This window comes from Haliotis cracherodii, unplaced genomic scaffold, assembly GCF_022045235.1.
Source record: "Haliotis cracherodii isolate W230 unplaced genomic scaffold, xgHalCrac1.p SCAF_11, whole genome shotgun sequence".
In the NCBI taxonomy this organism is placed as follows: Eukaryota; Metazoa; Mollusca; class Gastropoda; order Lepetellida; family Haliotidae; genus Haliotis; species Haliotis cracherodii.
Window position 1 is genome coordinate 34368852 of NW_027266266.1, and position 19858 is coordinate 34388709.

Here is a 19858-nt window from a genome sequence, read left to right on the forward strand (position 1 = left end):
AGCAGCAACAGCAACAGCACTTGGCCTGCTTCACCAACAGGAGAGTAACTCTACACCAAACATACAGATAATGGATCTTCCTCCTAACAAAATCATGTAATGAAGCAATTGGCAGATGCCTGGTCACAAGTAACATACCCCTACCCCAAACTGTGTGTAACCCAAACAGCACACTGCAACTGTTGCAGTGTGTGTGTGTGTTCAATACATTAAGCCATCTTACATACAGGGTAGGGTGTAACATGATCCTCACCATACATACAGGGTATAACATGAATAATAACCATACATGGAGGGTATAACATGATCCGCACCACACATACAGTGTATAACATGATCCTCACCACACATACAGGGTATAACATGATCCTTACCATACATACAGGGTATAACATGATCCTCACCACACATACAGGGTATAACATGAATAATAACCATACATGGAGGGTATAACATGATCCGCACCACACATACAGTGTATAACATGATCCTCACCACACATACAGGGTATAACATGATCCTTACCATACATACAGGGTATAACATGATCCTCACCACTCATACAGTGTATAACATGATGCTCGCCATACATACAGGGTATAACATGATCCTCACCATACATACAAGGTATAAAATGATCCTCACCATACATACAGGGTATAACATGATCCTTACCATAAATACAGGGTATAACATCATCCTTACCATACATACAGGGTATAAAATTGTTCCTCACGACATACAGGGTATAATATGAGGGTATAACATTATCCTTATCATACATAGAGGGTATAACATTATCCTTATCATACATAGAGGGTATAACATGACCCTTATCATAGATAATGGGTATAACATAACCCTCATCATACATAGAGGGTATAACATGACCCTTATCATACAGAATGGGTATAACATGACCTTTATCATACATACAGAGGGAATAACATGACCCTCCGCATACATAGAGGATTTAACATGACTGTTATCATATATAGATGGTATAACATGACCCTCCCCATAGATAGGGGGTATAATATAACCCTCACCATGCATAGTTGGTATAACATGATCCTTATCATAGATAGAGGGTCTAACATGATCCTTATACATAGAGGGAATAACATTATCCTTATCATACATAGAGGGTATAACATGACCCTTATCATATATAGTGGGTATAACATGACCCTTATCATAGCTAGTGGGTATAACATTATCCTTATCATACATACAGAGGGAATAACATGACCCTCCATATACATAGACAATCTAACAAGACTCTTATCATACATAGAGGGTATAACATTATTCTTATCATACACACAGTGGTAGTAACATGACCCCCCCGCATACATACAGTCTAACATGACCCTTATCATACAGAAGGTATAACATGACCCTTATCATACATAGAGAGTATAACATGATCCTTATACATAGAGGGTATAACATTATCTTTATCATACATGGAGGGTATAACATGACCCTTAAACATAGAGGGTATAACATGACCCTTATCATGCATACAGAGGGTATAACATGACCCTCACCATGCATAGAGGTTATAACATGACCTATTTCATACATACAGAGGGTATAACATGACCCTTGCTATACATAGAGGGTATAACATGACCCTTATCATACATAGAGATTATAACATGAGGTATAACATGACCCTTGCCATACATAGAGGGTATACACAGAGGGTTTAACATGACCCTTGCTATACATAGAGTGTACAACATGACCTTTATCTTACAGAGGGTAGGGTATAACATGACCCTCAACATACATAGAGGGTATAACATGACCCTGGCCATATATAGAGTGTATAACATGACACTTATCTTACAGAGGGTATGGTATAACATGACCCTCAACATACATAGGGCGTATAACATGACCCTTGCTATACATAGAGTGTATGATATGACCCTTGCCATACAGAAAGGGTATAACATGACCCTCAACATACATAGGGGGTATAACATGACCCTTGCCATACATAGAGTGTATAACATGACCCTTAACATACATAGAAGGTTTAACATGACCCTCGCCATACATACGGCGTATAACATGACCCTTGCCATACAGAAAGGGTATAACTTGACCCTTATCTTATTGAGGGTAGGGTATAACATGACCCTGGCCATACAAAGGGGGTATAACATGACCCTCGCCATACATAGGGTGTATAACATGACCCTTGCCATACAGAAAGGGTATAAATTGACCCTTATCTTATAGAGGGTAGGGTATAACCTGACCCTGGCCATACATAGGGGGTATAACATGACCCTCGCCATACATAGGGTGTATAACATGACCCTCGCCATACATAGGGTGTATAACATGACCCTGGCCATACATAGAGGGTATAACATGACCTTCAACATACGTAGAGTGTATAACATGACCCTTGACATACATAGGGGGTATAACATGACCCTTATCATACATAGAGGGTATAACATGACCCTGGCCATACATAGGGGGTATAACATGACCCTTATCATATATAGAGGGTATAATATGACGCTCATTATACACATTGTAAAAGCAGAGGGCTGTCTGATCATTAAGGCATTTAATTAGTACCTCAGAGAAAGACTGTCAGTGACAAAATCAACAATTCTTAATAAGAAGTATCAAACATGATAATGTTATTACTTAGATGTCTTGTGTATGAGATCTACTTGAGATAGATGCATCTATTCGTGGTCCAATGAGAAAAAACAGAAAACATTTGTAAATCACTTAATGCTCAATAAGACATGTTACCCACCATAATAATTCAATGAAAAGCTTAAAGATATTTGTTCATGGAGTAAGTAAATGGACTTTTCTTTGTCAAACAGTCATAAGTAATACTTCATTTATATACACAAGTGGCTGACCACACAAATAGACAGTGGGCTTCCATGATGGTCACCTCTCACAGTACACTCTACATTACTCACAAAAAGAACAGGGAACCCTTTCTAATCAAAGGACACTTCAGTATCACCATAGACCTTTTACACACAGCTGCACATACTCGCATGGAGCAACATTGTTTACACTCTGACAATCTCCAGCAGCCACACTTGCAAACCAGACAGACAGTGGCCAGTCCAAGCTATATATACACATACATCCCCATTATTTCAGCGATGTATCTGTAACATTGATGGAATCAGCTGGAATGTTGTGATGAAGCTGCACCAGGACCTGGGCAGGGACCTTAGCTAGGAGAGATGCTGCTGCTACTGTCACTTCCTGGTTGTTGAAAGGTCAGGTGACCTTGTAAGAGAGTTGAAAGGTAATATTTAAGTGTGATCAGCACAATATTTAAGTCTGACCACCGTCCATACCCAGGATACACCCAGAAAGCCTAGTTAACCATCTCCACCCCTTAATGGAAGCATCACTCACCTGGAAAACTTCTAGCTGGTTGTGGAAATTAGTTCCAGTAGGGGAGGGCAGCTGTGGTAAAGTGAGGCTGGGCCAATCTGCAGCCAAATACACACACACACACACACACAGACAGACAGTGAGGTGAGTGAGGGAGTGTAGGGATGGGGGAGAGAGCAGTGAGACTGTATTATGATAATGTGCTCTGTGTATGGGAATGCCTTCCACCAGAGGTACATGCAGCTGGAACTGCCAAGATGTAAATATAGCTCATCTCGTAACTAGAGCCCTCTCTCTGCCAGTAGGAGGCAGCATACCTCAGCCCCCCACTCCTTCCCAGTCCCTCCCTCCCTCACCATAGGGAGATGGTGCTGGGCAGGTAGGGAGATTTCTGGGTGTAATGATGTGGGCAAGGCATGTGCTGCTGTCAGTACCCTACATAAGCAGATTTCATCACACCAGCAACCAGGGGCACACAATATAGAGGAAGAATTAACCCCCCACCTGTACCACCATCAAACAGAGAGTGTAGACAATCTCAAGCTGATCACATGCTATAGATACTTTAACCCTTTATCATTTTTGCCAGGCTGCTGAGCCATGACAACTTGCAGCAACTTGGGACCACACCACTCTACTGGATAACTCAACAAAACAACAACTCAAGGATGAAATCTTCACAGATCCTCTGTGAAAATATGAAATATCAATGACCATTTAGAATGTTTGCATGTTCCACACCCTATCTTCACCACACTACATCATACTTCAATAAAGGACATGGAGGAGCCACAACAAGCATAGATGTGTGTCTTCAAAATACCACAAGTCACATTAGTATAACCCTGCATGCAACATATCCAGTCTTTAAACATCCTAATATGAACTCTCCACTAACCTTATATGGACATCACCTGGTTTCATGAAATACTGAACTCTGAGGTGTGGAACCTGCTAGCAGCTGACCAGTGGACGTAGCATGTGCAAGGCATGGTCTGTGACCACTTCTACCATCTAACAGCTTCTTTCACTACATGACTACTTCAACCATCTCAACACTTCTACCCTCTAACCACTTCTACCACCTCACCACTTCTACCACCTCACCACTTCTACCATCTCACCACTTCTTCGATCTCACCACTTCTACCACCTCACCACTTCTACCACCTCACCACTTCTACCACCTCACCACTTCTACCACCTCACCACTTCTACCACCTCACCACTTCTACCACCTCACCACTTCTACCATCTCACCACTTCTACCATCTCACCACTTCTACCACCTCACCACTTCTACCACCTCACCACTTCTACCATCTCACCACTTCTTCGATCTCACCACTTCTAACACCTCACCACTTCTACCACCTCACCACTTCTCCCATCTCACCACTTCTTCGATCTCACCACTTCTAACACCTCACCACTTCTAACACCTCACCACTTCTAACACCTCACCACTTCTAACACCTCACCACTTCTAACACCTCACCACTTCTACCACCTCACCACTTCTACCACCTCACCACTTCTACCATCTCACCACTTCTTCGATCTCACCACTTCTAACACCTCACCACTTCTACCACCTCACCACTTCTCCCATCTCACCACTTCTTCGATCTCACCACTTCTAACACCTCACCACTTCTAACACCTCACCACTTCTAACACCTCACCACTTCTAACACCTCACCACTTCTAACACCTCACCACTTCTACCACCTCACCACTTCTACCACCTCACCACTTCTACCATCTCACCACTTCTTCGATCTCACCACTTCTAACACCTCACCACTTCTACCACCTCACCACTTCTCCCATCTCACCACTTCTACCACCTCACCACTTCTACCATCTCACCACTTCTTCGATCTCACCACTTCTAACACCTCACCACTTCTACCACCTCACCACTTCTCCCATCTCACCACTTCTAACACCTCACCACTTCTACCACCTCACCACTTCTCCCATCTCACCACTTCTACCACCTCACCACTTCTACCACCTCACCACTTCTTCGATCTCACCACTTCTAACACCTCACCACTTCTAACACCTCACCACTTCTAACACCTCACCACTTCTACCACCTCACCACTTCTAACACCTCACCACTTCTACCACCTCACCACTTCTAACACCTCACCACTTTTTCCATCTCATCACTTAAACTGTCTCACCACTTCTACCATCTCACCACTTCTACTATTTCACCACTTCTACAACTTCACCACTTCTACCATCTCACCACTTCTACTATCTCATCACCTCTTCTTCTACCTTACCACTTCTACCATCTCACCTATTTCCTCTACCACCTCACCTCTTCTTCCATCTCACCACTTCTACCACATCACCACTTTTTCCATCTCATCACTTCTACTATCTCACCAATTCTTAAATCTCACCATTTCTACCATCTCACCCATTTCCTCTACCACCTCACCACTTCTACTATCTCATCACCTCTACTTCCATCTCACCACTTCTACCATCTCATCCGTTTCTTCTACCATCTCACTGCTTCTACCATCTCACTGCTTCTGCCATCTCACTGCTTCTACCAACTCACCCATTTCCTCTACCATCTCACCCACTTCTCCTTCCTTCTCACCCACTTCTCCTTTCCATTTCTCTTACCCACTTCTTTGACAATTTTACTCACTTCTCCTACCATCTCACCAATTTAACCATCTCACCCACTTTTCTTGCAGACTGACCTATTTCCATAGCACTTTGCACTTCATTCTGCCTAATGTTCCAATCTCACCAACTATCCCTACCATCCCAACCACTCTTTCACTCACAAATGAAAAATTAGTTTTTACGTGAGGATTTCATTTGAAAAGAATTGCTTGGCTGATCCATGCAAAACTTATACCTGCATCAGCTTTGCGGATAGATGTCCAACTACAAACAACATGTTATCTTACAAACCCATTCTTTCTGGTGTAGACGTAACAGCACACAATCAAAGAGCGATAATTAATCACCCCTCTACAGCCAGCATGCATTCCTGCCATACAAACCTATGCAAGGGGACTGTAAGTGCATCCATATATATAGCATATATATGGCATGTTAGCATGGCATTTGGAAATTTTAATTGTGTCTCTTTTTCATAAAATGGATTGTTGTCACTATACAAAAATATAACCAGGAACTCGGTATTTGTTCACTTCTCCCGAATTGTTTTCTGATGGCAGAGGATGGGGAGAGTTGGCAACACCCTGCCTTCTCTCTCATTAATAAACAGCTAGTCCTGGGTTATCTCCCTTGGCAAGGGGTGCTGGATAAGTACATCTATAATTGCTCTGTCCTACACTGTTCAGGCTCGCCACGCATCATGACAGATTAACTGTTTGATTGGCATTGTAGAAGTTACTGAGAAAATAAAGAAAACATAAAACTTTATTGATAACTTCTGGTTTACTGCATACAGCGACGTTTCAATGTAGATTCTTACACTACATTCCAGCATGATAATGGTGTATGAATCTACATCAAAACATCAGGAAATGCTATCCATAAAGTTTTCTTGTGACAAAGTACAAACCTCACCAGAAAAAATCATTTATATCAACAAATAACCAAATAGTCCTGTCTGAAGAAGGGCCTGCTGCAAACATCAGATATCAACAAGTATTTGTCACAAAGTGACGAAATGTCCCCTGTCCTATATACACCATAGTACCAAATATGAAGACAATCCAGTGTTAAGTTCTTGAGATATCGCGGCAACACCGTTTTTCAACTCCAAAAGCAGATTTGCCTGCTGTGACCTTGAAAATGGGGTCAAGGTTACCAAATCCGACTGGTGTCTGTGGAGTCTGTATATACACCATAGTTCCAAATATGAAGACATTCCATTGTTTAGTTCTTGAGATATCGCGGCAACAAACAGGTGGGACATACGGACGGCCCGTACGGACGTACGTACGGACGGTCGTGAATACTATATCCCCCGCTCCGCGCTTTCGCGCGGCGGGGGACAATGATAGCCATGTGTCATGCATACTGCTAACTATGCACCTACAACAATGGTTTGAATCCTTTGATCCAAACAGGGCTGCCTTCTCATTAGTGTGATTACAACAGAAGATCACTATTATAGAAGTTGACAAGCTGTGGCTGAATCAATGTCCTTCTTTATAAACCTCTAACGGCATAAACCTATTGTTTTTACTGAGCCGTCATTTTGTAGAACCAGACTATCCCCCTGTCCTGGGGATATTCTATAGAAAGTCATGATGTCCTAGGGATATTCTATATAAAGTCATGATGTCCAAGGGATATTCTATAGAAAGTCATGATGTCCAAGGGATATTCTATAGAATGTCATGTTGTCCGATGGATATTCTATATAAAGTCATGATGTCCAAGGGATATTCTATAGAAAGTCACGATGTCCAAGGGATATTCTATAGAATGTCATGATGTCCAAGGGATATTCTATAGAATGTCATGATGTCCGATGGATATTCTATAGAATGTCATGATGTCCAAGGGATATTCTATAGAAAGTCATGATGTCCAAGGGATATTCAATAGAAAGTCATGTTGTCCGATGGATATTCTATAGAAAGTCATGTTGTCCAAGGGATATTCTATAGAAAGTCATGACGTCCGAGGGATATTCAATAGAAAGTCATAATGTCTGAGGAATATTCAATAGAAATTCATGATGTCAAAGGGATATTCTGTAGAAAGTCATTGTGTCCAAGGGATATTCTATAGAAAGTCATGATGTCTAAGGGATATTCTATAGAATGTCCATCACTAGAGACTTCTTTGCATTTCATCACAATCTATATGAGGAAATATGTGGTATGATGTAAAATCAAATGACTAATGTCTTCTTCATGCTTCAGTTATCTTAATCTGCATCTTCTTATCTGTAGCCCAGTGAGTCAAGCACCAGGCAACACAGGCGACGATAGATCACAATGCTTTGAAGAATCTCTTTCTCAAGTATATCTACAACAGTACATATATTGTATATCTGTGCCCTGAGGTTCATGAAAGATATGTTTAAAACATAAAATTGTTGATAAATATTCTTTCAGGTTTTTTATTCGGTTCATAAGTGAGATCAAACTCTTCCCCTTTTGGTGTTATGAGATTTAAAATCATCATGATTTTCCCGCTTCATGTCCTCCAAACTACATGTATGTCTGACCCTTCAAACTTCACATCCTCCAAACTACATGTATGTGGGACCCTTCCAACTTCACATCCTCCAAACTACATGTATGTCGGACCCTTCCAACTTACATCCTCCAAACTACATGTATGTCTGACCCTTCCAACTTCACATCCTCCAAACTACATGTATGTCGGACCCTTCCAACTTCACATCCTCCAAACTACATGTATGTCTGACCCTTCAAACTTCACATCCTCCAAACTACATGTATGTCGGACCCTTCAAACTTCACATCCTCCAAACTACATGTATGTCGGACCCTTCCAACTTACATCCTCCAAACTACATGTATGTCTGACCCTTCCAACTTCACATCCTCCAAACTACATGTATGTCGGACCCTTCCAACTTCACATCCTCCAAACTACATGTATGTCGGACCCTTCCAACTTCACATCCTCCAAACTACATGTATGTCGGACCCTTCAAACTTCACATCCTCCAAACTACATGTATGTCGGACCCTTCCAACTTCACATCCTCCAAACTACATGTATGTCGGACCCTTCCAACTTCACATCCTCCAAACTACATGTATGTCTGACCCTTCCAACTTCACATCCTCCAAACTACATGTATGTCGGACCCTTCAAACTTCACATCCTCCAAACTACATGTATGTCTGACCCTTCAAACTTCACATCCTCCAAACTACATGTATGTCGGACCCTTCAAACTTCACATCCTCCAAACTACATCTATGTCGGACCCTTCCAACTTCACATCCTCCAAACTACATGTATGTCGGACCCTTCCAACGTCACATCCTCCAAACTACATGTATGTCGGACCCTTCCAACTTCACATCCTCCAAACTACATGTATGTCGGACCCTTCCAACTTCATATCCTCCAAACTACATGTATGTCGGACCCTTCCAACGTCACATCCTCCAAACTACATGTATGTCGGACCCTTCCAACTTCACATCCTCCAAACTACATGTATGTCGGACCCTTCAAACTTCACATCCTCCAAACTACATGTATGTCGGACCCTTCCAACTTCACATCCTCCAAACTACATGTATGTCGGACCCTTCCAACGTCACATCCTCCAAACTACATGTATGTCGGACCCTTCCAACTTCACATCCTCCAAACTACATGTATGTCGGACCCTTCCAACTTCATATCCTCCAAACTACATGTATGTCGGACCCTTCCAACGTCACATCCTCCAAACTACATGTATGTCTGACCCTTCCAACTTCACATCCTCCAAACTACATGTATGTCTGACCCTTCCAACTTCACATCCTCCAAACTACATGTATGTCTGACCCTTCCAACTTCACATCCTCCAAACTACATGTATGTCGGACCCTTCCAACTTCACATCCTCCAAACTACATGTATGTCGGACCCTTCCAACTTCACATCCTCCAAACTACATGTATGTCGGACCCTTCCAACTTCACATCCTCCAAACTACATGTATGTCGGACCCTTCCAACTTCACATCCTCCAAACTACATGTATGTCGGACCCTTCCAACTTCACATCCTCCACACTACATGTATGTCGGACCCTTCCAACTTCACATGCTCTAAACATGTATGTCTGACCCTCCCCAATTCATGTCAAAACACAAAAATGAGCATTTGTTGTTTTAATTGTTGAACAAGCAACATTGCCATACATGACATATTTCAACTTTCACTCATATGCTTGAGGCACTATGAACAAACATTGTTCTATATCAAGTGACTGGAGCATTTCCACAGCAGCCTCGAGTGGTATGTTTGAGCTATGAGTAAAATATGGAGCTGGTATTCAAGAAACATCAATATTGTTTTATTACCTCATGTCTCAAAAAGCTATGTTCTAAGAATCAATCTCAAATCTATTAACAACCATATAGATAGCTTCATTTGTTGCTTATACTTAAGACTGAGACGAAAACAGACTGACCTTGAAAATGATTGGCTTGAGGTCTTGTGGAGGAAGAGAATGCCATCTTCTGATTGGTGCACTACTGACTTTATTCTGTTGGGTTTGGTTGGCCTCGCCTAAGAACTGCAAACGTAGTTGCTGCACTTTGGACAGTTGTTGTGTCTGTGTCTGTGTCTGTGTCTGAGCTTTCTTGAGGTTACTGCTCTCCTGGTGCTGTGTTGGTGTGACTGGGCTGGGGCTTCTTTCTGTGGGACTATCTAGTGTAGTCCTGATGGGGAATGATGGACCTAAGTCCTTAGCTGCGGACAGTGCAAGGAATTTACCAATGGTATTGAGAGGCTTGGACCTTGCAGGAACAGAGATGGATTCAGTACTTGGAATGTTTCTTATTATCCATGGAGGATCACCAACAGTGCCAGTTGGTGGCTTTGTTGATGTTTCTATTTGAGTATTGGTTGGCGAGGACAATGATCTGCTAACATTCTGATGTGATGAAGGTGACTTGGCAGCTAAAGTTTCTAGTGCTTTTCCAATAATGCTCTGTGGTGGTGATGCGCTGCTCTGAGAGGATGATGTGACTCTCTGCGAGGCTGACCTTGTAATGGCTTTACCAAGGACATGAGATGACAATTGAGTGGTGGGAGAAGATTCTGGAGAAGAGATTACCGTGATAGATCTCTGGGAGGCTGATCTTGTGAGAGAAGCAGAAGCCTTGCATTCTTGAGAAGTGACTAAACTTGTAGACATCTTGGAAGATGACAACGTTTCAGCACTCCCAATAACATCTGCTGGTAATGGAGCTGATGGAGAAGCCATGCCAGAGGTTGCAGAAGAGGCTACAGTAGTGATGGTCATGGAAGCCGACCTTGTCAGAGCCTTCCCGATAATGTGGGTGGGCAATGCAGTAGATGGAGAGACCAAGGGTGACACTACCTTGGTAGATGTATTGGAAGTTGTCTGCCCCACAGAACTGCTGTTGATGTTTTGTGAAGCTGTAGGGCTGGTGGGAGAAGACAGGTGTAGAGGTCCATGACTACTCCGCTGTGAGGCAGGACAAGACTCGGCTAGACCAATGATGGTTTGTGGTGGCGTTGTAGATCTTGTGATAGGTGAACTGGTCATGTTGGAGGATGGTGGCAACATTGATTCTTGTGGGGCTGATGTATCTGCAGGAAAACAAATTCATTGTCACTACAAAAAGAAAAATTGATATCTAGGTAGCTGGTTGGGCCATACTCCCAGTGCATTATAGAGTTATATCTCTGTACCTCACTTGTGCCATGCACTCAGTGCATCATAGAGTCATATCTATCTCACTTGGGCCATGCACTCAGAGCATTGTAGACTCATATCTCTGAACCTCACTTGGGCCATGAACACAATGTATACTCACTGCCAAAAGAAATGCAAACGATAGAAACATATAGAGAAATATGTACGTTTCCACTTAATGAGAAAACTAACAATGAATCAAGTGTTACCACAGAGTGTCTTTATTCTTATCACGATATGCTGCACATGATTTCCAAACTTTACAATCTTATGCTGCATGAGACAAATAGTGTATCACGAGTCATGGATCTATGACGTTACATGTGATGCGCTCATGAGCAACGTTTCACGCAACCTGACAGTTTGTTTGTTTGTGCATCGAACCAATCTAATATCTCTTGAATATGAGTAATTCTTCATATATTAACCAAAACGCATGGTAATTGCATTTCTTTTGTCAGTGAGTACATCACAGAATCACATCTCTGTGCCTCACTTGAGCCATGAACACAATGCATTGCCATCTTGCCGGTGTGTTTACATTCGATATCCAGGTCTATTTCTTTAAGATCCGCTTATTGACAAGCCCATTTCTGGCCGTAGATTGATAAATACCACATTTCTACTCATATACAAGTCTAACTTTGCTGAATGTCCCTTACTTACCGAAATATCAGCAGTTTATTTCGTAAACTGGAAAAAGGTTACGAACCCTGAGTAGAAGTAGATTTCAGCCACGGGCTGAATGAAGCTAAATCCTGATTGGCTAAATATATGCAGTGCTCTAATTAAAACAATTAGCATGAAATTTGAAGACATTTTGACAGCCTCATCTAAAAAATGACCTCAGATAATTTCTTCAAATGGCAAATATTTAATATAAACATATTTTTCATTTTATAACATACTTGTAATCTAAAGCTAAGCTATTATTAGCTGGTGAAAGGTAAACAATACATTACTATATTAATATAATAGGCACATTTTCATGTATATTGCCTGTGCTTGATCACATTATGAATTCTGATTGAAAATGAAAAAAGTGAACATTTCAAGTTAATATTTATCATTAATGCAAAAGTAATGAATGTATTTGAGAAGTAAATTACAACAGTACATGATCATGTGCACTTCCCAAACCCATCCCAATCTCATGATCCGCCACTATAATAATAACAGTATGAAATCTCATTTTTTACCAATGGCAGCTATTGTGGTTTTACAATAATTCATTATTTAATCATGTTAAATTCTTGAAACACTCTGAAATAAATCCCCAACACACACCACCTGCATGCAATCCTCCAAAATTCAGACTTGGGTCTCTAAAACTCCTATTTATGAATTCATCTTTGGGCATATTGAGGGAGGTCGTGAGGGGATTAGTAAAAATAAGTTACAGTATTTAAAGTGCAACGTCACACTTGAAAAAACATTGTCTCAGAGATAGTAACTATAAGAAATATATTAATCTTGTGACTTGTCATATTCATGAGAACAATTCCTACATATTAACATGTACGATAACCTTTGTTGTGGTATGTTGATGATTACATGTCAAGGTTTACACTGTTTAAACTGTATTATTACTGTGATTTGTGATGGAACTGTGGAGATGATTTAGCTTGGATTATATATAATACACGTTATATTTACCCCTTCAAATATTTTTTCTACTGATCATGCTTATCTCACCACATCAGTCTCCTTAATTCTCCTGTAGACATCCTCCTTTCATCAGGATTTCTGTGTCTTCCATCACTTAGCCCCGCCCAATCATGAAGACGCTCTCCCCTTTAACTGTTTAGAAGCCATACCAGTGCAGTGCCAGTTTTCCATTTCTCCTTAATCTCTCCGCTCTTTCCTTGATGAGAATAGTTTTTCCTGAGGCAGCCTGGCCAATGATTAGTGTGTTTTGTCAATCTTTGATCAAATTCCATGCAAACACTTGTTCTTCAGTCAAAATCATCGTTTTGAACCCATGTGGGTTGCACATGTGCTGTTGTTTTGACATTTATATGATATAAGTAGGTCAACCAATCAGGTGATTCGCTCCATTCTGCTCCTGCTCAGGGTTTGTCACTTTTTTCCAGGTTACGAAATAAACTGTTGATATTTTGGTAAGTAAGGGACATTCAGCAAATTTAGATGACTTGTACATGAGTAGAAATGAGGTACTTATCTACAGCTAGAAATGGGCTTGTCAATAAGCGTATCTAAGAGAAATCGACCTGGATATCGAATGTAAATACACTGGCAACATGGAGAGTGATGCTCCTTTTCTCTACTTACATATAGGGGGTATATATTTTTATTCCTGACCAACAATCAGTTTCTGTGCCGTACCCCAATATTTCAGGAAATCTCTTCAGGTAACTAATAATCACAGAATCAAGTACCTTTAAACAATTGACTCATACAATTGCAAATACCCATAAAAACAATGTCCAACTGAATAACTTGAGATTACTCTAAGTATCAGGCATCAGTCAGTTTCAACTCAACCATCACAGGAACCCAAAAACAACAAATAACACCTGTCGTTTCTGTAATTCTCATTTAGCCAACATCATACCAAATGACAGCTTGCTGTAGCCGCCTACATTCGGCATGAGTCCAGCGCATGTAATCTCCCACTGTACAACTCCTCCGCACTGTGTTTGAAGCATGAGTTGTGAATGTTCACCTATTGTAATTTAGACTTTGAGCGAAAAAAAGCTCAAGATAGCTAAACAGGTGCTTGTGTCTATTTAACAGTCTGGCACAAACCTTTCACTGTGAGTAGACATGTGGTTGAAGTCTCTCCCAGTCCATTGCGTGCGACACATTCATACTGCCCACTGTCCTGGAGACACACTCCATAGATCTCCAGTTTCACTATCCTGCCATCATACATCTGTTTAAAGTCCTTGGTGTGACCAATCAACATTCCATTCTTCCTCCATAGGACGCTGGGCTGTGGAAAGCCTGAGATGTGACAAGTCAAGATGGCACTCTCACCTGCCTTTATGTCCACATCACACAGTGGAACCGTCACAGATGGAGACTTGTTCTTTACTGAAATGATAACAGATAGCAAGCATAATCTCACTGAGATCAAAGATCTACACCGTGACTAACTTGGAACAATGGATATAACTTCAATGCTTCAAAATCCCTACATGTATTTAGTCAGGTTGATCTTACCCTGCACTGTGACACTGGCATCAAGAGACACTCGACCAGCTTCATTAACAGCAATACATTCATATTTCCCTGAATCATCGGTTGTGACATCCTCTATTTCAAGTTTTGCTGTTCGTCCGTCGTACATTTCGTTATATGGGCAGTCCTCCCGCAGAGGACGGCCATCTTTGGTCCAGTTGATCTCTGGTTCTGGTGACCCAATAACATCACACTCCAGGAGGAGCTTGTCCCCGACCTTGATGACAGACTTGGTGAACTTGGTGAGGAACATGGGCACAACGGACGTCTCCGTGTCACAGGCTGAAACCAGCAGTCAGATCTCAGAGTCTAGTTGCTGATAGTATGTCAATACATGCATGCAGACTGATGTGGAAAGGGTAAATAACAACACTAGTTTGTGAATTCTAAGAAGATGCTTTAACTCATGCATACATTCCTAAAATAGCATCAGGACTGTCCATGCAAGAGTTTTCTGGTGCACGGGCATATAATATTATACATGCATAAAGATGAAAGTTAATATTCAGGTGACAGTGGTTGGATCATGCAATATATCATTCTGAGTTTTCAAAACATGTTGATATAAAGTATTCAAGAAAGAGTGGCATGGTGAAATACAGTACTCACAGTCCAGTTCTAACTTAAGGATGATTCTTATTCTAATTTTTGTATTACTAGTCAGTGAAACTGTGGAATCTGATCGAGTGCTACCTGTCACAGTTATTTGGCATGCCGTGCGATCCTCCCCCAACACATTTCGAGCAACACAGGCATATTCCCCAACATCATCCAGAAAGACTTCTCCAATCTCGAGACAGGCAACATCTCCATCATAGCTCTGCTTGAAGTCTGAGGAGTTGCGTTGGACAAACCCATCCTTGTACCAACCAATGGTCTCAGCATCTGCCACTGTACAGGTCAAGGTGATGGAGTGCCCCTCTATCACTGTCTCATCATGCAGACCCACTGAAATCACTGGGACTTTCTCAGGTTTCTCTGGAAATCCCACAAGGGTAAATGTCATGCAGGTGACAGACAGGGGAACAGGAACAAGGGGAAGGGGAAGGACCAATAAAATAACAAGTGAAGAGAAGGGGCTGATGGATGGTCACTTGAGGGGCCAGGAAGATGGTTGCTGGAAGGAAAGCTGGGGGCTGGTGAGATGGCCATTGAAGGGAAAGGGGCTGTTGAGATTTTCTTGAACAGGGCAGAGGCCTTTGACATGGCCATTGAATGGGAAGGGGACGGTGAGATGGTCATTGAAGGTTGGATTGCGAGATGGTCTGTGAAGGGAAAATCGGGTTAGATGGGAAATGGCGGGTAAAGGGCCCCTGAGGATGTCATTGGTGAGATGGGTGATAGGTGGCAGATAGGAAGGATACAGTGGGATTGCTTGGATGGACATTGGATGGGAAGTGACCTGGATAAAACAGCTGAGAAACAAACATGGAACTGAGAGTCAGGAAGATATATAGTTTGGATATACTTGTGATGGTATCATGGGCTTTCATGCATAGGCAACAGATACAGGTATCAGGGTATCACAACTTTATCAAATGAACTACTAAAATACTATCACAATAAAAAATATGTCTAACTTATCCAATTAGGAGATAAACCTAGTGTGTTTTGAAATTTGATGTAGTCCCACTGTAGAGTAGATACCTCTTTATTTTAATTTTAAACCAAGCGCTACTAAAGCGCCATCTAAAGACCATCTACTAAAGCGCTTGGTTCAAAATTAAAATAAAGAGGTATCTGCTCTACAGTGGGACTACATCAAATTTCAAAACACAGTAGGTTTATCTCCATTCTACCATGACAGCAACAACGCTTTGAAAAAGGCGCTCTCTTGCACCTCGTAACAACACAGGCACACAGGTCTGCAATCTTAGAGTATTCCGAAAAGTGGTCACAGGTAGTTATATATGTAACAATTATTACTAAGGTTCAAGATTAAAAACACCATAGTCGTGAGTAATTCAAAATAAGTCTTCAAAACACATAGTTTTTCAAAAGAAGTTGACAAATAACACTCCAAACTTAGTCCAAAGACAGGTGTTTTAATTTCTACCAACATGATGTACACGGTTGTACACTGTGGACTGACTGTCCATTCTTGGAATTTTGCGAGAAAGGTCATTTTTTGGAAATCGAACATGCCATCATTTCTATTGTAGGGTTGACAGGTTGTAATGCTAGACGAATATATTTCTACAACAAAATTTTTGAATTAACATTCTATTATACATCTAACATGTGTAAGTGTTATTAGTTAGTTAGCAATTACCCCCAGTAAACAATAATAACATCAAAATAAATGCCTCTCCACCCCGAACTTGGATGTGGCAGAACTTGACCTACATCATGGTTACACACACCTCGCAGCTGTCAATGGCTGACAATCTTGTGTTTACATTCTCCATTGCTGGTTAAATTAAGCAAGATGACAACCCCGATCTATGATGTGGTTCAACATTAACCTGTAGATTTACCGGGAATGATCAAGCCTGCTGATGATTACCAATGGAACTGAGTATGACTAAACAGCTGTTTTTTAGCCTGCAGACGAGCCGGACATTTTTACACCAGGTTGGGCCTATCTCAGTATCTGCATGGTGTGACCTCCAATTTCAAGATTTCATGGATTCTAAGCCAGAGTGTGAATGAAATGAGACTTTCGTGGCCCAGACAAAGTGGGTCGTGTATGATTTTCTTAATTGTGCGTGTTCTGAAATGAAATTCATCAAGTTTTACTTCAATGATGTCGGGACATTGTTTTCGTGGCTTTTCGAATGGACAAGTTGAGTGATGGACTTTCAAATCCTCTTCTGCGAAATCCTTACGATGGTGGCTGACGGAGATAGCTACGAATATCGATCACAAAATGGTTTGTAAACAACATGTTGTCATGAATAAAGTTTTTTCAAACAATTTTTATAATGTTCTATTTTTGCTTTCATTGTTGGTTGTTTCAAATGAGGAAATAGCTTAAATTGTTCCGATTCTGGTCACCATAGAAGATTTCCCTAACAGTTTCATAAACATTTCATCTGTATGCAAAAGATATGCCTTCGTTAAATCTGTTAATGTCATCATCTAAGCAGTCATTGTTGCGGCCTAGCCAGTGCCCAAAAATCTTATATTAAACTACCGTATTTCCTCCATTTGGCGCTGTCTATTAAGTTTGCGAGAGTCATGGACTCGGCGTGTATTAGAAACCTGGCTGGTATTAGAGACCCAGGGTGCAATAGAGGAAATATAGATACGTTTTACAGTTCATATGGGGGTGATTGCTCGGCTATGTAGGCTATTTATGTATTCATACACACATTTTTGGTGAAAAGGCTTAATATATTTGAAAGGTGTTTCCATAGCAAAAAGGAAACCTCTTTTTAACCAATCAGAATCAAGCATTCATCAATGTCATGGTAGAATCTACATTAACTGACACAGGCAACAACATCTAAGATTATGTTATTGTGTCCTTGGCAAGACAAACTCACTCTTGACTGTAACTGAGTTCTTGGTCTCTGCCTCTCCATACTGATTGGTGAACACACAGCGAAACTGACCACTGTCCATGTTTTCGGCACAGCAGATGGTGAGGGTGGCCTTGCCACTGGCTTCAACAAAGTGTGTATGATACCGATTATCATCTGCATCTATCTGCTGATACCCCCGATACCAGGTGACCGAGGGTGCAGGGTCGGCTGTGGCAGCACACTCCAGCACCACGTCATCCCCCTCCCTCACGTCCACATCCTTCACGGGGACGGTGATCTCCGGACAACCTGCAGGACACACAGGCTCCATTAGCTACCTCATGTGTACAACAACTCAAGCTCACAATAGTTTCCCAAATAGTTTTGCTAGCGTGTAATGTAATCCTTGGTCAGAATGATAGGGACTTATGCAGCTTTCAACAACATTCAAACCACATCAAGGCGGCGGCATAAGAAATGGCCTTATGAAACCGTATCAGGAGTGTATCCCATTTTTCCGTGTGATAAGAGAACACAACACCCACAAAAAATGACCATATGGGACTTTGAATTGTTAGTAAGGTGAACATTCTATGGATAATATAAATAATAAGATTAATTTCAAAACAAACACTCCAAAGATTAACGATTACTGAATACAGTCATTACTACAGAACACCGTGTCAGCCTGCTGTGGCCTTGTCCATGCAGCAGTGGTACATCCAGACACTGCTCCACTTCACACCTCACTGATCATGCCTATAGTTGCAAAACATTTAACTCATAACTTGTGAGAGTTGGGAAAGTAAAGGAAATCATCTAACCAGTCTTGAACCAGTTTGCTGAATATGATATTCATAATTTGGCAAGTCTGTAATCCCAAATCTACATAATTTGGGGAAAACATATACTTTCAGTGTATCATTTGTTTGTATGAATAACCATCACCCATAGCTAATATCAGACAGAAATACATGACACAGTCACTTACATAAACACAAATACTCTCAGATGTCTGTCAAGTTCTAAAACATGACTTCATCAATTCATCCCTTGTGAAAACTTATCACACCTGCAGTAACACCCCTGTCATCTACTGGCCCTGTGTGTACCTGTATTTCCAGGGAACACTTGTCACAGCTGTAGGAACACCTATGTCATCTACTGGCCCTGTGTGTACCTGTATTTCCAGGGAACACTTGTCACAGCTGTAGGAACACCTATGTCATCTACTGGCCCTGTGTGTACCTGTATTTCCAGGGAACACTTGTCACAGCTGTAGGAACACCTATGTCACCTACTGGCCATGTGTGTACCTGTATTTCCAGGGAACACTTGTCACAGCTGCGGGAACACCTATGTCATCTACTGGCCCTGTGTGTACCTGTATTCCCAGG

General features: G+C 41.4%; 1 protein-coding gene across 1 annotated transcript in view; it reads right to left on the bottom strand.

Moving 5' to 3' along the window:
* The window catches only part of LOC139455034 (serine-rich adhesin for platelets-like), a 149320-nt gene that overhangs the window by 41608 nt on the left and 87854 nt on the right, over positions 1 to 19858 (bottom strand). Inside the window, exons 10-14 of the mRNA XM_071236620.1 lie at positions 18483 to 18770; positions 15688 to 15972; positions 14977 to 15276; positions 14560 to 14847; positions 10537 to 11684 (exon numbers count right to left, since the gene is read on the bottom strand). Of these exons, the coding sequence (XP_071092721.1) occupies positions 10537 to 11684; positions 14560 to 14847; positions 14977 to 15276; positions 15688 to 15972; positions 18483 to 18770 (2309 nt within the window). The remainder of the gene's footprint in view (positions 1 to 10536; positions 11685 to 14559; positions 14848 to 14976; positions 15277 to 15687; positions 15973 to 18482; positions 18771 to 19858) is intronic.